General features: G+C 48.0%; 3 protein-coding genes across 5 annotated transcripts in view; all 3 read left to right on the forward strand.

The window, feature by feature from the left end:
* The first annotated feature begins 2,648 nt into the window (after positions 1-2,648).
* LOC125715108 (BTB/POZ domain-containing protein 6-B-like) lies at positions 2,649-6,632 on the forward strand. Of its 3 annotated transcripts, none has more exons than XM_048986350.1 (5): positions 2,649-2,822; positions 4,018-4,312; positions 4,417-4,507; positions 4,595-4,713; positions 5,043-6,632. In XM_048986350.1, the coding sequence occupies exons 2-5, from the start codon at positions 4,107-4,109 to the stop codon at positions 6,073-6,075; spliced, it is 1,449 nt and encodes a 482-aa protein (XP_048842307.1). In that variant the 5' UTR covers positions 2,649-2,822; positions 4,018-4,106; the 3' UTR covers positions 6,076-6,632. The 3 variants fall into 3 exon arrangements, with proteins under 3 accessions (XP_048842307.1, XP_048842306.1, XP_048842305.1); XM_048986349.1 differs by lacking the exon at positions 2,649-2,822 and adding an exon at positions 2,829-3,755; XM_048986348.1 differs by lacking the exon at positions 2,649-2,822 and having other exon boundaries at positions 2,829-4,312.
* Positions 6,633-12,853: 6,221 nt separating this feature from the next.
* Positions 12,854-14,005, forward strand: LOC125715066 (foot protein 1 variant 1-like). Its single transcript, XM_048986295.1, has one exon. It carries the CDS (start codon positions 12,854-12,856, stop codon positions 14,003-14,005), a length of 1,152 nt encoding a protein of 383 aa, XP_048842252.1.
* Positions 14,006-15,735: 1,730 nt separating this feature from the next.
* Positions 15,736-18,469, forward strand: part of LOC125714456 (uncharacterized) — a 61,577-nt gene continuing 58,843 nt past the window's right edge. Inside the window, exons 1-3 of the mRNA XM_048985109.1 lie at positions 15,736-15,877; positions 16,777-16,871; positions 18,283-18,368. The gene's annotated coding sequence lies outside the window, so the exon portion shown is untranslated. The remainder of the gene's footprint in view (positions 15,878-16,776; positions 16,872-18,282; positions 18,369-18,469) is intronic.

Below are 18,469 nucleotides of genomic sequence, written 5' to 3' on the forward strand. Positions count from 1 at the left end.
GATTTGCATGCGGCAGCATTTATTGCCGCAGGATCCTTAGCCCAGTGCAGCACGCAGTGTTTTCACTGAGACCACTGCAAGTGCAGACGTGTTAACATCACATGCATGAGTTAGATGGTTTATTATGTACGGGCCCTGCACCTCCAGGGCGCTGGGTTTCCCTCTGTGTCTGGAGTTTACATGGGCTTTGCCTGACTACTCCACCTTTCATCCAGCATCCAAAAATGTACGCTTAGGTGAAATAGCTTCGCTAAATTACCCTCAGCATGCGACCGCATGCACTGTTATGGACGGGCGTCTTATGCCCTGCAGTGTGCCCTGTGACGGACGGGCGTCTTATGCCCTGCAGTGTGCCCTGTGACGGACGGGCGTCTTATGCCCTGCAGTGTGCCCTGTGACGGACGGGCGTCTTATGCCCTGCAGTGTGCCCTGTGACGGACGGGCGTCTTATTCACTGCAGTGTGCCCTGTGATGGACGGGCGTCAGATGCCCTGCAGTGTGCCCTGTGACGGACGGGCTTCTTATGCCCTGCAGTGTGTCCTGTGACGGACGGGCATCTTATGCCCTGCAGTGTGCCCTGTGACAGACGGGCGTCTTATGCCCTGCAGTGTGCCCTGTGACGGACAGGCATCCTATCCACTGCAGTGTGCCCTGTGACGGACGGGCGTCTTATGCCCTGCAGTGTGTCCTGTGACGGACGGGCATCTTATGCCCTGCAGTGTGCCCTGTGACAGACGGGCGTCTTATGCCCTGCAGTGTGCCCTGTGACGGACAGGCATCCTATCCACTGCAGTGTGCCCTGTGACGGACGGGCGTCTTATGCCCTGCAGTGTGCCCTGTGACGGACGGGCGTCTTATGCCCTGCAGTGTGCCCTGTGATAGACGGGCGTCTTATGCCCTGCACTGTGCCCTGTGACGGACGGGCATCTTATTCACTGCAGTGTGCCCTGTCACGGACGGGCATCAGATGCCCTGCAGTGTGCCCTGTGACGGACGGGCGTCTTATGCCCTGCAGTGTGTCCTGTGACGGACGGGCACCTTATGCCCTGCAGTGTGCCCTGTCACGGACGGGCGTCAGATGCCCTGCAGTGTGCCCTATGACGGACGGGCGTCTTATGCCCTGCAGTGTGCCCTGTGACGGACGGGCATCTTATGCCCTGCAGTGTGCCCTGTCACAGACGGGCGTCAGATGCCCTGCAGTGTGCCCTGTGACGGACGGGCGTCTTATGCCCTGCAGTGTGTCCTGTGACAGACAGGCGTCTTATTCCCTGCAGTGTGCCCTGTCACCGATGGGCGTCAGATGCCCTGCAGTTTGTTTTGGGACGCACTGTCACCTGGTCACTTCGTTCAGAGCGGTGGGTCGCAATCATGTTGTGACTCTACTACAACAAGAAAAGAATCTAATGTCCAACTCCATTTGGTCGCATAGGAGAGTAAAGTTATCTCAACATAAAATATATGTAATGAAGTCCTTATGTTCTTGTGGCTAGAAATGAAATAAACGTATGCAGTATCATTTTATATAGGAAGTTTTATGTCATCATGTTATCGTCCTTTTAAAAGAAGCAGAACAATGATATTCATCACTCTGATGACACAAGCAGAACACACACCACTGAGATACCCATCCGTACGTCTGCAGAGACAGTCTGACAGTGCTGTGGAGGTCCTCGTGAAAGCTGTGACATGGACGTCACAGTCAGTACAGCATAATGTCCCAGTTCTCACATAGATACTATGCAAACGTGCAAAAAAAAATCACAATTACAGTTACAGAGTGCTGCATTTATGGTGTGTATGCAGTCTGTTGCATAAATAGTCATGCAATATTCAGCACATGAGATTATAAACAATATGAAACTGGAAACAGAACCTCCTCCTTGAAATACAAGCAAAAGCAGCTACTATATATATTTAAATAACAATAATAATAAAGCGGAGGTTTACTTGGCATTTTGACTGTGTTTTTTAAATATCTGCAGCACCACTGCATTTGAAAATACGCTGAGAGCTACATTTCCAGTCAGCGGTATAAGACAATAAACCCCACAAATCAATCTGCAGGGCTGAGCAAAACCAAGAAGCCAGAGAACTAGTCTGAAAACGCGCATAAAGAGCACCTTTCCCGAGCGCTGTCAATAACGCACTGTTATTTTCAGCAGGTTTAACTTTAGCAGAGGCAATATTAATTTACATGTGCAATATTCTTTTTATCACTGATAATCACAGTATTGTTTTCTATTTATCTATGGCTGAACTTATATTTTAAGTATATGATGATTCTACATCACATTTTATACATGACTATATACTCGGGATGGCAGAGTACTATGAAAGGTAAACTGTGTAAAATATGTCGTATGTTTTTCTGCACTTTTTACTTCTGTTTCGTATATGTCTGTGTCACGACCAAATGGTGTGAGATTCGACCCAAAACTAAGGCTGGTGGGGGGGGGGCTGTTCATGTCCTTCTCACTATAATAAATATAAACATCTAAATGGCCGAGTGCAAATCTGTATTTTCACAAATGAAACAAGGAAAGTATGGATCCGCACATGGACGCCGGTTCGAATCCCAGCCCGGCAGGTTGTCATCGTGGGGCCCCTGACGGAGGCCCTCAACTCGCAAAAGCTTCACAGCCAGTTTACCTCATACCGTCACGGAAGCGCAGCAGACGGCGCTTTCTGCTGCGCCGGAGCCCTCTGTCGGGAAAGCCGGACACGGACCGCCCGGCCCCGGCTCCCTCATCCCCCTTCCGGGATTTAACGGGGCTTCTGCCACTGATCGGACTCCAACGAAGCGGAGGGCGTCCATCTACCCAGTAAGGCAGCGATTCAGCGGTGCCGTTTCGCTTGGAGCAGCTCGGTCTTTAATCGGGTATCATTCGCCGGATCGCGCAGCCCGTCCGGGAAACGCGCTCCGGCAGCGTCCGGTCTATATGCTCGGACCGTATTAAGACGTACAGCAAATTCTGGTAGTAAATGCAAAGATTAATGTTTCGTTATGACAGTAGAGGCGTTTCGGGTGAATGTAACCGCGCAGTTACAATTAATAAGCGCTCCTTCCGCACATTGTGTACAGGGTTAGCGCTCCACGCCGGACTCCTGCTTACGCTCCTATACTGTTTCATTGTAAAAACCCGTCTGACTTTCCTAGCGGACATTTTAATAAACTCCGGGGTTTAGAGGTGATCGGGAGACACGGCCACACAGTGGCTGGTTTCATACGGGCAAATTTGGGCAGTGCAGCGCATTTTAATAAACGGCGCGCTTAGATCGTTATATTCCGCTGTTGCACTTTTTGCAACTGGGGATCCTGCATTTATTTTCCCCGATAAGAGACTAAAATACGGGCTTGAAGTAACAGTAAACAGGGAGAGAAGTGCGACTCCGGTCGATTCCTCCGAGGGGAGGAGCCTCTGCGCAGTGACGTACGTGGCTCCCTTCGCTCTGATTGGCTGACAGGAAGAAACAGTAATACCGGGGAGCAGGAAAATCCTGCAGCCTGTGCGAGAGGAGGCACATCGCATCGGTGGGACTGTGACGGCGGAGCCCCCCTTCCGTAATACGCCAGCTCAGATATTTCTAATGAGTTTTTTGTTGTGCATCAAAAATAAAGGATAACAGGGGCTACGTCTCTCTATGGGCCGCACTGAAGTTATCGCAGTTTTCGGGCGCATGTTTCTGTAGCCACAGGATGAGATGACAAAGAGGAAGAAAGTATCCAGCAAATGCGGGATGATTTCGCCCACCGGGTACCTGGATCTTACTGTTTGAACTTCTTGTACTGTATGTCGGACATGCGTTTGTTTGCAAAAGTCAACTTACGATAAGGAAGATATACGTTTGGAGACAGTAAACGGATCTGGGATTTTAATAGTGTAGTCTGTTACGCTGTTTTTTCTTTTTCTTTTAGTAATTCGAGTGATTGGTCGTATTGTCAGCTAATGACAACGGTTGCAGATTGCCTCTATGGCCGGATCATGAAGTGTTTGACTTTCTTGCTTTTGCTTCCAGAAACGTTGAAAAAGATTAAAAAAGGTGCGAAACGGCCCGGCAAGCTGCCAGCATGCTATGAGATCGTGACTTTGTCCCTGAAGAAGAAGATGGCTGCAGAATTGTACCCTGCAAGCACAAACACCAACCTTCCTCACAGTGGGGCTGCCATAGTGGCAGCTGGGAGCAAGAAGAACATCGTACAGGTGACAGAGACCGTGACGGCCACAGCGACCACCACCACCCAGCAGAACATCAGCAACAACAACGTAGAGCCGTGCAGCTGGCAGTCCTCGCACCCGACGCTGCGGGAGAGGTAAATGCACAGCTTTCTCCGCTCTGCCCACGGACGGACGGGCTGCTTGAGCCGGACTGGCGGGGACAGCGTGGTGTTTGAGTCTAAACTTCCTGCCTCTGTAGGAATGCCTTGATGTTCAACAACGAACTCATGGCTGACGTTCATTTCATCGTGGGAGCACCTGGTGAGGCACAGAAGGTGCCTGCCCATAAGGTGAGCCCCCCCCACCTCTGCTCCCCCACCCACCCCCCGCCTCGGCCTCCCTGCCTCCGTCTGACCTCCTCCCTCTCCCCATCTCAGTACGTGCTGGCGGTGGGCAGCTCTGTCTTTGGTGCCATGTTCTACGGGGACCTGGCCGAGGGCGAATCCGAGATTCACATCCCCGACGTGGAGCCCGCCGCATTCCTCATCCTGCTCAAGTAAGTTGCCTGATTCGCTCGTTCACCGGAGGATTTCAGTGCAGTAATTCCATTTATTTACCCCCCCCACTCCCACCCAGATTTTATAGTCAAACTGGACTCAGAATCTTAAATCACACCCCCAAGTACCTCTGGCAGACGAGGCACCCTAACCCCCCCTTGGCCCTTGCTGTTATCTATCCATTTACTTAGTTGTATAATATTCCTCAAGGCATCTTCTATATGTCATAGTCTTGTATTTTGTTGTTAATGTTTTTTAATGTTGACCAAGGACCACAAATGACTAATTTCATGACACCCACCTCACTGGAGTGCTGTCTGTCCTGCAGGTACCTGTATAGCGATGAGATCGACCTGGAGGCCGACACAGTGCTGGCCACCCTGTACGCCGCCAAGAAGTACATAGTGCCAGCGCTGGCCAAGGCCTGCGTGAACTTCCTGGAGACCAGCCTGGAGGCCAAGAACGCGTGTGTGCTGCTGTCGCAGAGCCGCCTGTTCGAGGAGCCCGAGCTGACGCAGCGCTGCTGGGAGGTGATCGACGCCCAGGCGGAGCTGGCCCTGCGCTCCGAGGGCTTCTGCGAGATCGACCGGCCCACCCTGGAGATCATCCTCACGCGGGAGACCCTCAACACCAAGGAGGCCGTGGTCTTCGAGGCCGTGCTGAACTGGGCCGCGGCGGAGTGCAAGCGGCAGGGGCTGCCTGTCACGGCCCGCCACAAGCGGAGCGTGCTCGGCCGGGCGCTCTACCTGATCCGCATCCCCGCCATGACACTGGAGGAGTTTGCCGATGGGGCGGCGCAGTCGGACGTGCTCACGCTGGAGGAGACCCACAACATCTTCCTGTGGTACACGGCCAGCGTTAAGCCCAAGCTGGACTTCCCACTGGTGCGCCGGACGGGCTTGGTGCCTCAGTGCTGCCACCGCTTCCAGTCCTCAGCTTACCGCAGCAACCAGTGGCGCTACAGGGGGCGCTGTGACAGCATCCAGTTCGCAGTGGACAAGCGCATCTTCATTGCGGGCCTGGGCCTATACGGGTCCAGCGGCGGCAAGGCCGAGTACAGCGTCAAGATCGAACTCAAGCGCCAGGGAGTGACTCTGGCCCAGAATCTGACTAAGTTCCTGTCGGACGGGTCGAGCAGCACCTTCCCGGTGTGGTTCGAGCACCCGGTCCAGGTGGAGCAGGACGCTTTCTACACGGTCAGCGCCATCTTGGATGGGAATGAGCTCAGCTACTTCGGGCAGGAGGGCATGACGGAGGTGCAGTGCGGGAAGGTAACCTTCCAGTTCCAGTGCTCCTCTGACAGTACCAATGGCACTGGGGTGCAGGGGGGGCAGATCCCAGAGCTGGTGTTCTACGCGTGACCTCTGGACGCCCATCTCCCCGAAGCAGGGGAACCTGGACACAGTGGACACCGATAATGCTGAAATATTTTTCATTCATCTGATGGATGTTCTCTGGCAAACGTTTAGCCTGGGGATGCTTGACGGTTTAATTTATTAATGCTCTGACGTCACGCCCAGTGCTGGGGCTCACCGTCCTGCTACTGGGGGATGATGCCCAGTGCCTGTGCGTTGTGTTTTGTACAGAAATGATCGCTGCTTTGTTTACGTGGGTGAATGAGATGTTCTTCAATGGAGAGCACTTTGCAAATCATTTTTAAAATGAGCCAAACTCCATTTGAGGGTTGGGGGGGGGGTGCATGAGTCAAGGTCAAAGCGATGGACGTAGGGTTTCCTTTAGGGGTGAAGCTTCGTGTTATCAGTGCCTGGGGCAAGTCAGACTGACGACTGTTGACTCCTATTAAATTAGTCAAAATCGTGAAAAGCAATTGCTGATCTGTTGGTAGACATGCAAAATGAGTGTAAGAGAACGAATGGTCATATAAAACAATTATATGAAATTAAAACAAGCGTGTTAACATTGTGTCATGTCGTTAACTAAATATTATCTTTGTGTGTTTTAGGGCAGAGAGAATTAAAATGACTTTTGTTCTGTTAAAAGGAAAACATGAGTGTGAAAATTAGGGCCACACTGCCCTCTGGCCACAGTAGATAGTACTGCACTTAGTGGTGTGTTTGTACAGTAGCTCTTTCCCATCAGCTTGCGTTTGTGATAATATACAGCTTCAGCTTAATTCTTCATATATTATTCACTCCACTTTTTGTAGAGAGGGTCAGGATTGAGGCTTTAGGATTATGACACAGGGTTTGCGAAATCCAGCCTTGATCTTACTACATTTAGACTGTGCACCTACTTCAGTTAAATATTGATCTACTTTTGGTGTGACATGTGACCTGTCTGGTTTTACAGACATTTTTAAAGATAATAGACCCCTTTTCAGCACGTTCTGTTGGGTGAAGTGCTGGAGTTTCCCAGTGACCTTTTAACACAGTGGCTCTCAAACTCGGTCCACAGGCCCCACTGCCCTGCTTGTTTTCCTGCTATCCCTGCCCCACACACAAGTCCCAGCTGTCTTTCAGCTTCTGATTGCCTGAACACACCTGATCCAGGTAATCAGCAGTGTGTGGGGCAGGGATAGCTGGGAAACAAGCAGGGCAGTGGGTCCCGAGGACCGAGTTTGAAAACCACTGCTTCAGCTGAACGTTAATGGTTTATAGTGACTTACTGGGAGCTCATGCATTACTGCACGCAAATTATCAGGGTACCGGGTCTGTCGGGTTGTTTTTAAAACGAATGGAGAAGTTCTCAGAACCAGCCTTTGGGCACTCTTGCCTAATTAGTGCAGTAGTTGGAGATCGCTGCTGTCTTGCCGATTCGTGTGTTCTGAAGGTTCTGTTTCACTTACATCATCTTCACAGCTTGAGTTTGTTCACACTGTTCACCTTTAATTGGAGCCTTATTGATCACCGTGACAAACAGAAGGACCCTCATCGCGTTACCTTCCCAGTGTGCTCTTGCGAAGAAACGGAGACATTTTTATGCCAAGCATCAGTAGATGGCAACCTGGTGGCGGATCTTGGGAGCGACTGGTGGCTGTGGGCGGAGCTGCGTCTTCGCACCATCAGGATCAGGGGTACGAGTCCCGCATCTGCTGCATGCGTGGGGAGTTTGCAGGTTCCCCCAGTGGTGTGTGGACTCCTTCGGTACTTCTGCTACCTTCCACAATCCTATGCAGTTTATTGGTGTCTCTAAATTGACGACTTGATTGCGTTTCAGTGTGTGCGTTATGTTGTATCCATAAATGTAGGATCTTAATACGCGTCGTTCAGTTTTACTTACACGAATCCCTGAAATCACATCAAACCTGCTTCTTGACTAAAGGTACAACAGCATCTCCAAGCAACTCTAAATTGGGATTATGGGCTATAGAGGGGTACGGGCAGTGGCCTCACACAGCTGGAATGCCGTTAACTCTGTTATGCTACAGTAACTGTGTAATGGTGCTAAAACTGTAAATATGGCTCCATATTTAACATAAATGCTTCATTGACAGAAAGCTTAAAAAGACACATTGCTGGCAGCCTGTGGTTCACAGGATTAGTGTGTGATTCTCCTGTGTGTCCCGGTGCGTGAGCTTCCTGCGATGTGCGGCAGCGTCCAGGACTCTCGCTACGTTAAACCTCATATCTCCGGGGACAGGCTGTGGATCAGCTTGACCATAAGCAGATAAGTGATTATTAAAGGCAGATGACAGCGAGATGAAAGGCTGGTGTTCCGCTTAGGGGGGGGGGCTTTCAGCTGCTCGGTTGGACCTGCATCTGCTTAGACAGAGAGGTGAGCGGGAGGGGTGTCGTGCCCACAGGTCAGTTGGAGGTCGGCTCATCTGCCGCAGAGCACTGGTCGGGTTTGGTGGCTCACCAGCATTACTGAGAGAGATAATCCTGTGCTACTGTCCCGCAGGAAAAGCTACTCAATGTAGTCAGTGTGGTGAAAAGGTATTATTAACGTGCCCCTTACATAAGCCCCCATTCCACCAGCTCGTGCTGGGTTAGTTCGCAGGTGGCAGACTGGGTAGAGGGACAGGGAGGTTGATTACATCCAGGAAGCAGTGATCCTGCTCCAACAATGAAGCTGCTACTTGGAGAACGTCCTGCTTTTATGACTTCAAACAATTGGCAATTAAAGTAATGCTTGTCTTTTGATCTTTGCTTTAATGTCTTCCAAAGTATTTTTTTTCCCTAACAGACTTGTACTGTCATTTAAAAGCAGAGGACCAAGCATTAATAATTGATATTGTTGCAGAAATTATGAAAGTGTTAAACGTCCACATATCTGACATGACTATTCCTATCGGAGTTACACCTGTAATTCATTTCACTAAGTGACAGTCTGTACTTCCTATGCTGTTCTACAGGCTAGTTTATGTCATGCTGGTCCTGAACTGATGAATTTCTCTCAGTTTAGTCTTGACTTTCGCCAATAGATGGGAATGTTTGAAGCATTAGATGGACCAGCGGTCAGTCAGTTCTCTTAAATAGGTCATAAACCTTCAGTTAGCGAGCAAACATTGACAGAAGCACAACACGATGTCACATTTTGGCGATGGAGGAACAAGAAGGGAATGAACAGCAGCCAGTAAGAGGAAGAGGAGTAAGGCTGCGTGGTGGAAGGGTAGAGGAAGAAGAGGCCAAGAACAGAGGCACGGAATAAGGGCCACGATTACGGACCATGTCCTCAGTCATGGCCGAAGCCGGTCGAAGGCTGCAGCCGAATATCCTCAGTCATTCAAGCGTTTCATAAAGACAACAGGTATGTAATCCAACAATGTGCACTGTCATGTAACACTGTATACTTACTGTGCTGCTTCATGTTCCAGTATTCCAGTGCATTTTATAATATACAGTAAATTTACTTTATACAGTTACACACTGGATATTTTGCCAGGACTTGTCACTCTGGTGGCACTAAGTTCATCGGCATAAAGATTTAATTCTGAGTGATAAACTAAGAATTCTGAGAAAGTTCCAGGCTTTCGCCGGTAATCTATTATGTTGAGCTATTTGTACGGATCGTTTCGAGAAATGCGGTTACTGTTTTGCAAAGGTAACGATGATTCATGGAATGTACCAGAGCAACTGAGAAAAGGTCTGAGTATCAGGCATTTATTTGGCTGGTGCGGTGGCTCTGCACTGCGCCCTGCGCCTCCGGAGAGAGGCTCCAGCGCAGTGGCATTGGAGTTTGATACTAGAGGGATACAACCTGGTCATTTAGGTATAAAGGTCTATTTATTGGGGGATAAATGATGCTGCTGCCCCCTGCTGGAAGATGTATGCATAGACAGAAACACTGTTTCCTTTTTATATGGGTCAAATTACTCCCCTTTACAGACCAGCAAACTCACTCAAAATAACCTTAAGCACACACAACTATTACCAGTGTTTTTATATGATTAAAAGGAGTGACTTTCATATAAAAATATCCAGAATATTATAAAAAAAAAGCCTAAGTACGTATTTTATATTTACACCTTTGGTTACAATATTGATGGTTTGTATCAGTGTGGATGATGATGGCAAAAACAAATGTCGAAATGCAAGATAACTAATTCCATAAATGACACTATTAAAAGGCGACCTGAAGACCAATGGCAGTGAGGAGGTGAGTGCTGAGGGCGGAGCTCATGTGTCAGGAGGGGCGAGCGCTAAGGACAGGTCCATGGGAGGTTCCGGAAGGTTCGGCTCGGAAATCAGGTCTACAGACTGATTTCACAGTATTTTAGGTGGGGTCTTATCAAGGAATTATATAATCGTAGCATCACCTCCCTTGACTCAAGCTCCACACACATAGAGATGTAACCCAACATCCTATTCGCTTTTTTATTGCTTCCCCACACTGGCGAGAATGGGACATGGAAGCATCAACATACACACTGAGATCTTTCTCATAATCAGCTACCTTTATTTCAGTGGAACCCATAAAATATCTGTTCTTTATATTTCTGCTATTTACTTTACATTCATCTACGTTAAATTTCATCTGCCAGGTATCAGTCCAGTCGCTCATTAAATGAAGATCCCGCTACAGCCTCTGTGCCGCTAGTTCAGTATCTGCTACACGACCCACCTTGGTGTCGACCCGTGTCGTCACCTGCAGGAAGCCCTTTAACACACACACCTGCCACCACCAGTGTCCTCGTTCTGTGACCAGTGAAGCACTGTGTCACAGCAGATTGCTGCAGCTGAATCACAGCATGGAACATTCTGCGTGGTTCTCGCCCTGGATTTGACTTCCATCTCCCAGTCCGTCCTCAGGACCTATCAGTCAGGGCCGTCGCTGTGAGTCTTGCAGCTGGGCCACTGCCTTTCGTAAGCCTCCCACCACATCTGAGGCCATTCTGCTGCCCTGAAGGTGTGAGCTGCCGTCCGCATGAGTGAAGCAGAGCTGCCTGCTGCATCTACGCCTGCTCTGACACACTGGCTGCTGTGGCACCATGGAAACGCTGGGCAGCCTGGCTTCCACACTAGTCCTGTGGGACAGGAGTTACTCCTCACTGTAATTTGTAATTAGCCACATGACCTCTATGGGTGTTTTTATGTTGAATCTAAGGTTTCATGTAAGCCGCCTCTCTTCTGTTCTGAGAGGTGAACCTGCGGCCCCGTGCTGCCTAGGGAGGGCTCCAGGTCTTCCCACAACCCTGACCAGGATGGAAGGCTGGAAGATGGATGGATGGATGGATGGAGGAATGGATGAACAGAAGGATGGATGAATGGGTAGATTGATGGCTGGATGGAGAATAGAGGGATGGAGGAATTGATGAATAGATGAATGGGTGAACAGATGAATGGGTAGATGGATGATGGAGGATAGAGGGATGGATGTATGGATAGATGGATGGAGGAATGGATGAACAGGTGGATGAATGAATGGGTAGATGGATGGATGCATGCATTCACCATAGTGTTGTCACAGTGCTGACCATTTGGTGTTAAAATCGATGTGCAGAAAGGGACTGTCAGTATAGTGACTTTGTGGTTACAATACACTAAACAGGACATGTACTGCATTACATACCAAAAACACATTTAAGGGTAAAAATTGAAAACAATATAACTGCAATCTAGTGAAAAGAAAGTGTAAAATGTACACATGAAATATCAATGTACGACCCCCTCCCCAGCTCAGGTGCAAGTGCGACCTGGGGGGTGTTATCGGGTGTGTCCCCGTCGGGGGGGAAATGCGAAAGTTCACATTCAGAGAGGTGGCTGTTGCCCGGGGGTGTACATTCAGTCACTGTCCATCAGACAGAACGTCCCTTTAAGCCTCTGGTGAGAGCCGTCCCAATGACTTATTAATGCAGCTGTGTGTCTCCCTGAATGAGATCAGTCCTCCTGCCTAGCGGCACGACGCCAGTGCGACACACCAGCGCGTTTTAATCACCGCCATCTGCCGACTCCCTTACCAGGCACATCGGGCAGGTTCGCCACAGCAGATGCTGCCCTTCCCAGTCATGCCATCACCCGCTCACCACCTGGACTCGCTCCAGTACAGTGAGGGTCAGGCCTGTTGGCCACCAAAAGGGAATCCCAGTGGTCCCAGTAGCTGCTACTCAATGATGATGGTGTAACCTGGCTCGTCGTTACAGTGATCCTGGGTCAGACATTGGTATGTGGACCCTGCATTTTACCCAGAATGCTATGTGGCTGCAATTCCTCCAATCCGGAACTGTCGGGGGGGTATAATACATGCATGGGGGTTGGGGGTGCATAATTGTTTTATAAAATCATACAATGGTGGTTAAAACAATTAGACCAATGCAGTTTGGCTGGACTGAGCAGAGACGGATCATTTAGTTTGTTCAAAGTACTTTAAAAAGTCATTCATTGGCCTTCATTTCCATAATTTATGCAGTAAGTCTTTTTTCAGAGGTATTTTTCCCCTTAGGACTGGATAAGAATTTTAGACTCATTAATTACCAAAAACACTGGTCCTCACATTTATTCCCAGAGGGCTGCTGAGTACATTTTCAGCTTCAACTTCATTTGGACAAAAAAATAATGCATTTCTCAGGGAGGAGGCTGGATGGACTCTGTTAGTGCTATTGTACATGTGACTTTGTGGATGAGCAGCGGACCCTCTCCATGGACAGCGGACCCTCTCCATGGACAGCGGACCCTCTCCATGGACAGCGGAACATCTCCATGGACAGTGGACCATCTTCATAAACAGCGGACCCTCTCCATGGACAGCGGACCATCTCCATGGACAGCGGACCCTCTCCATGGACAGCGGGCCCTCTCCATGGACAGCGGAACATCTCCATGGACAGCGGGCCCTCTCCATGGACAGCGGACCATCTCCATGGACAGCGGAACATCTCCATGGACAGCGGAACATCTCCATGGACAGCGGACCATCTCCATGGACAGCGGAACATCTTCATGGACAGCGGACCCTCTCCATGGACAGCGGGCCCTCTCCATGGACAGCGGACCATCTCCATGGACAGCGGACCATCTCCATGGACAGCGGACCCTCTCCATGGACAGCGGGCCCTCTCCATGGACAGCGGAACATCTCCATGGACAGCGGACCCTCTCCATGGACAGCGGACCCTCTCCATGGACAGCGGAACATCTCCATGGACAGCGGACCCTCTCCATGGACAGCGGAACATCTCCATGGACAGCGGAACATCTTCATGGACAGCGGAACATCTTCATGGACAGCGGAACATCTCCATGGACAGCGGAACATCTTCATGGACAGCGGACCCTCTCCATGGACAGCGGGCCCTCTCCATGGACAGCGGAACATCTCCATGGACAGCGGAACATCTTCATGGACAGCGGACCCTCTCCATGGACAGCGGAACATCTCCATGGACAGCGGACCATCTCCATGGACAGCGGACCATCTTCATGGACAGCGGAACATCTTCATGGACAGCGGACCATCTCCATGGACAGCGGAACATCTCCATGGACAGCGGAACATCTTCATGGACAGCGGACCATCTCCATGGACAGCGGACCATCTCCATGGACAGCGGAACATCTCCATGGACAGTGGACCATCTTCATAAACAGCGGACCCTCTCCATGGACAGCGGAACATCTTCATGGACAGCGGAACATCTTCATGGACAGCGGACCATCTCCATGGACAGCGGAACATCTTCATGGACAGCGGAACATCTTCATGGACAGCGGAACATCTTCATGGACAGCGGAACATCTCCATGGACAGCGGAACATCTCCATGGACAGCGGAACATCTTCATGGACAGCGGACCATCTCCATGGACAGCAGAACATCTCCATGGACAGCGGACCCTCTCCATGGACAGCGGAACATCTCCATGGACAGCGGAACATCTCCATGGACAGCTGAACATCTCCATGGACATTTACACCTCTCGCTCAAACTCCTCCCTGCTGTAGTTTTCCTGTTTGTTCATCCTGCTGCCCCTGTAACAGGTGGATCTGGTCACCGTCCTCACTGGCTTCTACTGCATTACTGGCCTTGGCCAAAGCGTTAACATCATGTAAGGTGCGATGATGATCAGAGTCACATCCTGGCCAGAAGATGGATTAAAAAGCCTACACCACCCTCTACTGGTGACATTAAAAACTGCAAGACAGGAAAAGCTCAAGTTTCTTTATTATGATCAGTGATAAAATACGGTGGCGAGGTTTTCCTCCTGGCTCACCTGTCCTGTCTGTAATAGAAATCTGGCCCAAAGTTAGGGGGTCCTGCACTGTAGGATGGATATCGACTGAGTTTAATGCTTAATGAACGTTATATAAGACATTTCTCAAGAACACGCCAGGAAATGCAGCAATAAAAACATACAACTCCTTTTTAAAATTCAGGACACACTATGCAAACAGCATGTAAAATAATCATAATATTTAAAAAAATAGAAAGAAGACAAAGAAAAAAACGCCCTATTGGCCCGTCACACACTAAATCTGCAAGAGCCGCACGATTAAACCGGCAATCTAACCTGAAAATACTCCTATACTGCCCCCTAGTGTTCACCTACCGAAAAGACTGTAAGATAAAAAGAAGGGATCGGTTCTGAATAATAACATCGTGAATAAAGACAGTAGTATCTACAAGATAACCTCATCATGGCTTGTGGCTATACAGTATGTCTGTGCATTAGGCTGCAGTTCAATTACGATACTCTTACAGTTCAAGAGGCCAACAACCCCAAACACTGTCTAGCACCTAACCCCATGTTGCATGCAGCCCTCCGATTTAGGTGGTTAGGAATATACTGTACAAAAATCCAGAATTTGTCGCAAGACGCCTTTCTTTCTGTCTAGAATTTCCCCATTGTCTTCACTTCTTACTGCCAGAATAATGTTCGCTGTCACCAGGGGAGGGCGCTGCGGAAGACTCCCGTATGTATAATCGGGCATAATGGTAACGTTAAAGCTGCTGCTTAGGTTCCAGAAGGGCTGTGATGTTAAAAATAAAAAATGTAACCCCCCCCCCCCCAAAATTGCCAGCCAAAAGTTTAGTTGGTCTTAGGAGGACTTATCCTCTTTTCCTCCGGTAGGGGGCATATGTTTAGGAGTGCGGACTAGAAGACGGAATACATAGTGGAGCTGCCAAACAAGCAGTTGGTCTAATTTTAGTTTTTGTTAAGAGTAATTTGAAAAGGAAAAAATAAATTAGTTATCATTAGTTTTTTGGCTTCTGTCCAAGGATTTTAGTTTCCTTTGAGAGAAATTTTCGGTGAGTTTTGCGGGATTGAGTTAAGGAAAAGAAACATGTTTACCGTGGTATTGCGGGAATCAAATGGAAGGGAAAAAAACAACCGGGGATTTAAGTAATGTTTTATTTGCCCTTTGTAATTATGTAAATCTTGAATGTTATGATATGCAACCGATATATACATGTTGTGATACGACAGAAAACGGGAAAAGGGATATGTTTTACTTTGCTAGTATCCATATTCCCTTCCCATAATGATAATTTTTCTTTTGGTTGTTCGTTGCTCGGGTGACGCCTTGGAACCAAATTATATTAAAGATATTGTCGTTGTGACATATTGGTAAAATAATTAGATTTAATGATTTTTATAACCTGCGACGTGCAGGTTGTTATTTTTTTCTTTTTTTGATTGCTGAAACCCTGTTCATCATCCGGAAGACGTTTGCTCGGAGAGGAAAACGATCAACGGAGGAGTTCGGTCCACACGCACCCTTCCAGGATCTGCGCCGGAATCGAGCGCCCTCCGTTGGATCTCAGGTAAGGAAAAAACACGGAACGGACAAAATTTTGGGCTGACTGGACTGAAATGACTGACGGAGTACAACAATGTTCTCTTTTTGTAAATATTTCTTTGATAAGGTCATGAGCATGGTTATCTTTTGAGGGGTGAAAGTATTTGTTTTATATCATTTGTTATAATCATTCGGTTTCCCTCGGTGCAGTTTTATTTGTGAGGTCTGTAGTGATATGTATTTGTTTTATTCTTTCTTTTGGTGGTTCCGGAAATCCAAACTGGAACGGGAAGGGATTTGGAAATGATTGTATAGAGAACGGACCAGGCTGAGCCTTAGAGAGAAGTTAGCTCAGAATAGAATAGAATAGAACAAACCTTTATTATCCCACAAATGAGAAATTTAACTGTCACAGAGCTCTTATACTTAAGGAATATAGAAGAACAGAACAGGTTGGTCAGTTGTCTATATACAAAATTTAAAATATAAAAGATTTTCAAAGATATGTACACAAGTGTGTTTGTGGGGGGGGGTGTGAATGATCCTGATGAAATATACAGTGTACAAGCAAGCTGCAAATCAGTAACAGCAATTAAAGAGAGATGATATGTCAGTTAGACAGGTGATGAGTAAAATAACCACGCTAAACTGAGTTATAAAGGCTGACAGCTGCCGGTAAGAGTGACCTGCAGTAGCGCTCCTTCCTACACTGGGGGTGAAGAAGTCTACTGCTGAAGGAGCTGCTCAGAGCTCGTACAGTCTCATGCAGGGGGTGGGGGGTGTTGTCCATAATGGATGTCAGCTTAGACAGCATCCTCTGTTCCCCAACCTGCTCGATGGATTTCAGTGGACAGTCCAGGACAGAGCTGGCCCTCTTCACCAGTTTGTTTCCCCCTGTCCCTCTCTGAAATTCCACCACACCAGCAGACCACAGCATAGAGGATAGCAGATGCTACCACAGTGTCATAGAAGGTCCTTAGAGTCCTGTCCACCCAAAAGGATCTTAGCCGCCTTAACAGGTGAGGACGACATAAACCCTTTTTGTAAACTGCCTCAGTATTTGTAGACCAGTCCAGATTGTTATTGAGGTGAACACCCAGGTATATCTGCTCCTCCAGACCCTGGATGTTCATCGGTGTAGTAGGGAAAGGCTGAAGTCATTCAGCAGTTCCTTCATCTTGCTGGCTTTGATATGAAGATGGTTCTTTTCTCACCAGCTGACAAAGCCATTGATGACCCCCTTGTGTTCCCAGGGTTTCCGCGGGGTATTAGAAAGCATTAGAAGTAATTAAATGAATTTTCCAAAAATTAATGCCTTAAATGGCATTAAAAAGCATTAAATTTGATTTTCAGTAGCATTCAAATTTCTTCTTTAGTTTTCAAGAAAAATATTTATATAATTTTAAAATGACTTGATTTGCTGTGAAACTGTATATATCATATGTACATCGGCGTAAGTTAAACAAGCGGAACCATTTCGGTAATTGCTTCCTACCGGTCGTGCAGAGTTGTCAGAAAACCAGATGTTTGAAAAGAAGCTGCGGGCGCTGGACCGGGAGGAGATAAAGTTTGGACAGAAAATGGGGAAATGCAAATTCCAACAAAAGTGGCTGGAAAACGAGGAATTCAGGGGGCTGCAGCCCGTTGACGGTCAAGATGGCGAAGGATTTTGCAGTGTTCGTAAAAAAAAATTAAGCTTGATACAATAAGTGTCACCGCCGTGAAACTCCCATGCAGTCAGACAGCCACAAATCGGGTGTAAGAGGCAGACAGCAGTCAACTGTGGCTAGTTACTTTTCCGTAACCAGCAACGTAATGTCTATAGCAACTACCACGACCACCACAAACAGCACAACTGCAGCTGTAGTGAACGCTACCGTCGGAACATGGAGCACTCTTCGAGCGTCATATGGACCGAGTACGACACTGCAGGCGGAGGTTCTCTGGTGTCTGAACACTGCCGTGCAGCACCACTCATACGCATCCAGTGAAAGTGTGTCTGAGTTGTTCCAGGCGATGTTTTCGGGTTCTGAAATAGTCAAATCTGATTTCTGCAGCTAACAATGCAGGACCATTTGTGCTGATGTTTGATGAAAGTTTAAACCAGTCAACAAAAAATAAACAACTAGATGTCCGTGTTGGATTTTGGGAGGCTGGTGGTGTCCAGTCACGTTATCTTGGATCATAGTTCATGGGACATTCGAAGGCTGAAGATCTGCAGCATCCTTTTCTAAGTGTAGTTATAGTTTTTGTTCATGGAATGTTATTTGGATGATTTAAAGATAAAAGATGTGTTCATTTAATTGAAGCTTATTGCTTTTAGATGGAGCTTTAAAATATTTCTGAAATTATAAGCAAATTTGCAATCAAACATGGTGTAATTGTTTTTGTTGTTTTGTAATTGCTTAAAGAAAATATTTCTATTCTTAGGATTGTGTGCGCCTACTAGACATGAAGAATCTCCTTTCCATCAGTATGGATGGGCCAAATATAAACTGGAAATTTCTTAATTTCCAGTAAGAACATGCTGAACTACATGGAGGTTGGCAGTTAGTTAATGTTGGAAGCTGTAGATTACATACGCTTCACAATTCACTCAAGACTGGCTTCTCTACAT

The sequence above is a fragment of the Brienomyrus brachyistius genome, chromosome 19 (assembly GCF_023856365.1).
Source record: "Brienomyrus brachyistius isolate T26 chromosome 19, BBRACH_0.4, whole genome shotgun sequence".
In the NCBI taxonomy this organism is placed as follows: Eukaryota; Metazoa; Chordata; class Actinopteri; order Osteoglossiformes; family Mormyridae; genus Brienomyrus; species Brienomyrus brachyistius.

Bases quoted from the DNA above. Each gene is read 5' to 3' on its own strand.
- LOC125715108 (XM_048986348.1), top strand. From the start codon at position 3,948: ATGACAACGGTTGCAGATTGCCTCTATGGCCGGATCATGAAGTGTTTG. The intron at 4,508-4,594 runs GTGAGCCCCCCC...TCCCCATCTCAG, and splicing joins AGAAGGTGCCTGCCCATAAG to TACGTGCTGGCGGTGGGCAG. The intron at 4,714-5,042 runs GTAAGTTGCCTG...TCTGTCCTGCAG, and splicing joins GCATTCCTCATCCTGCTCAA to GTACCTGTATAGCGATGAGA.
- LOC125715066 (XM_048986295.1), top strand. From the start codon at position 12,854: ATGGACAGCGGACCATCTCCATGGACAGCGGACCCTCTCCATGGACAG.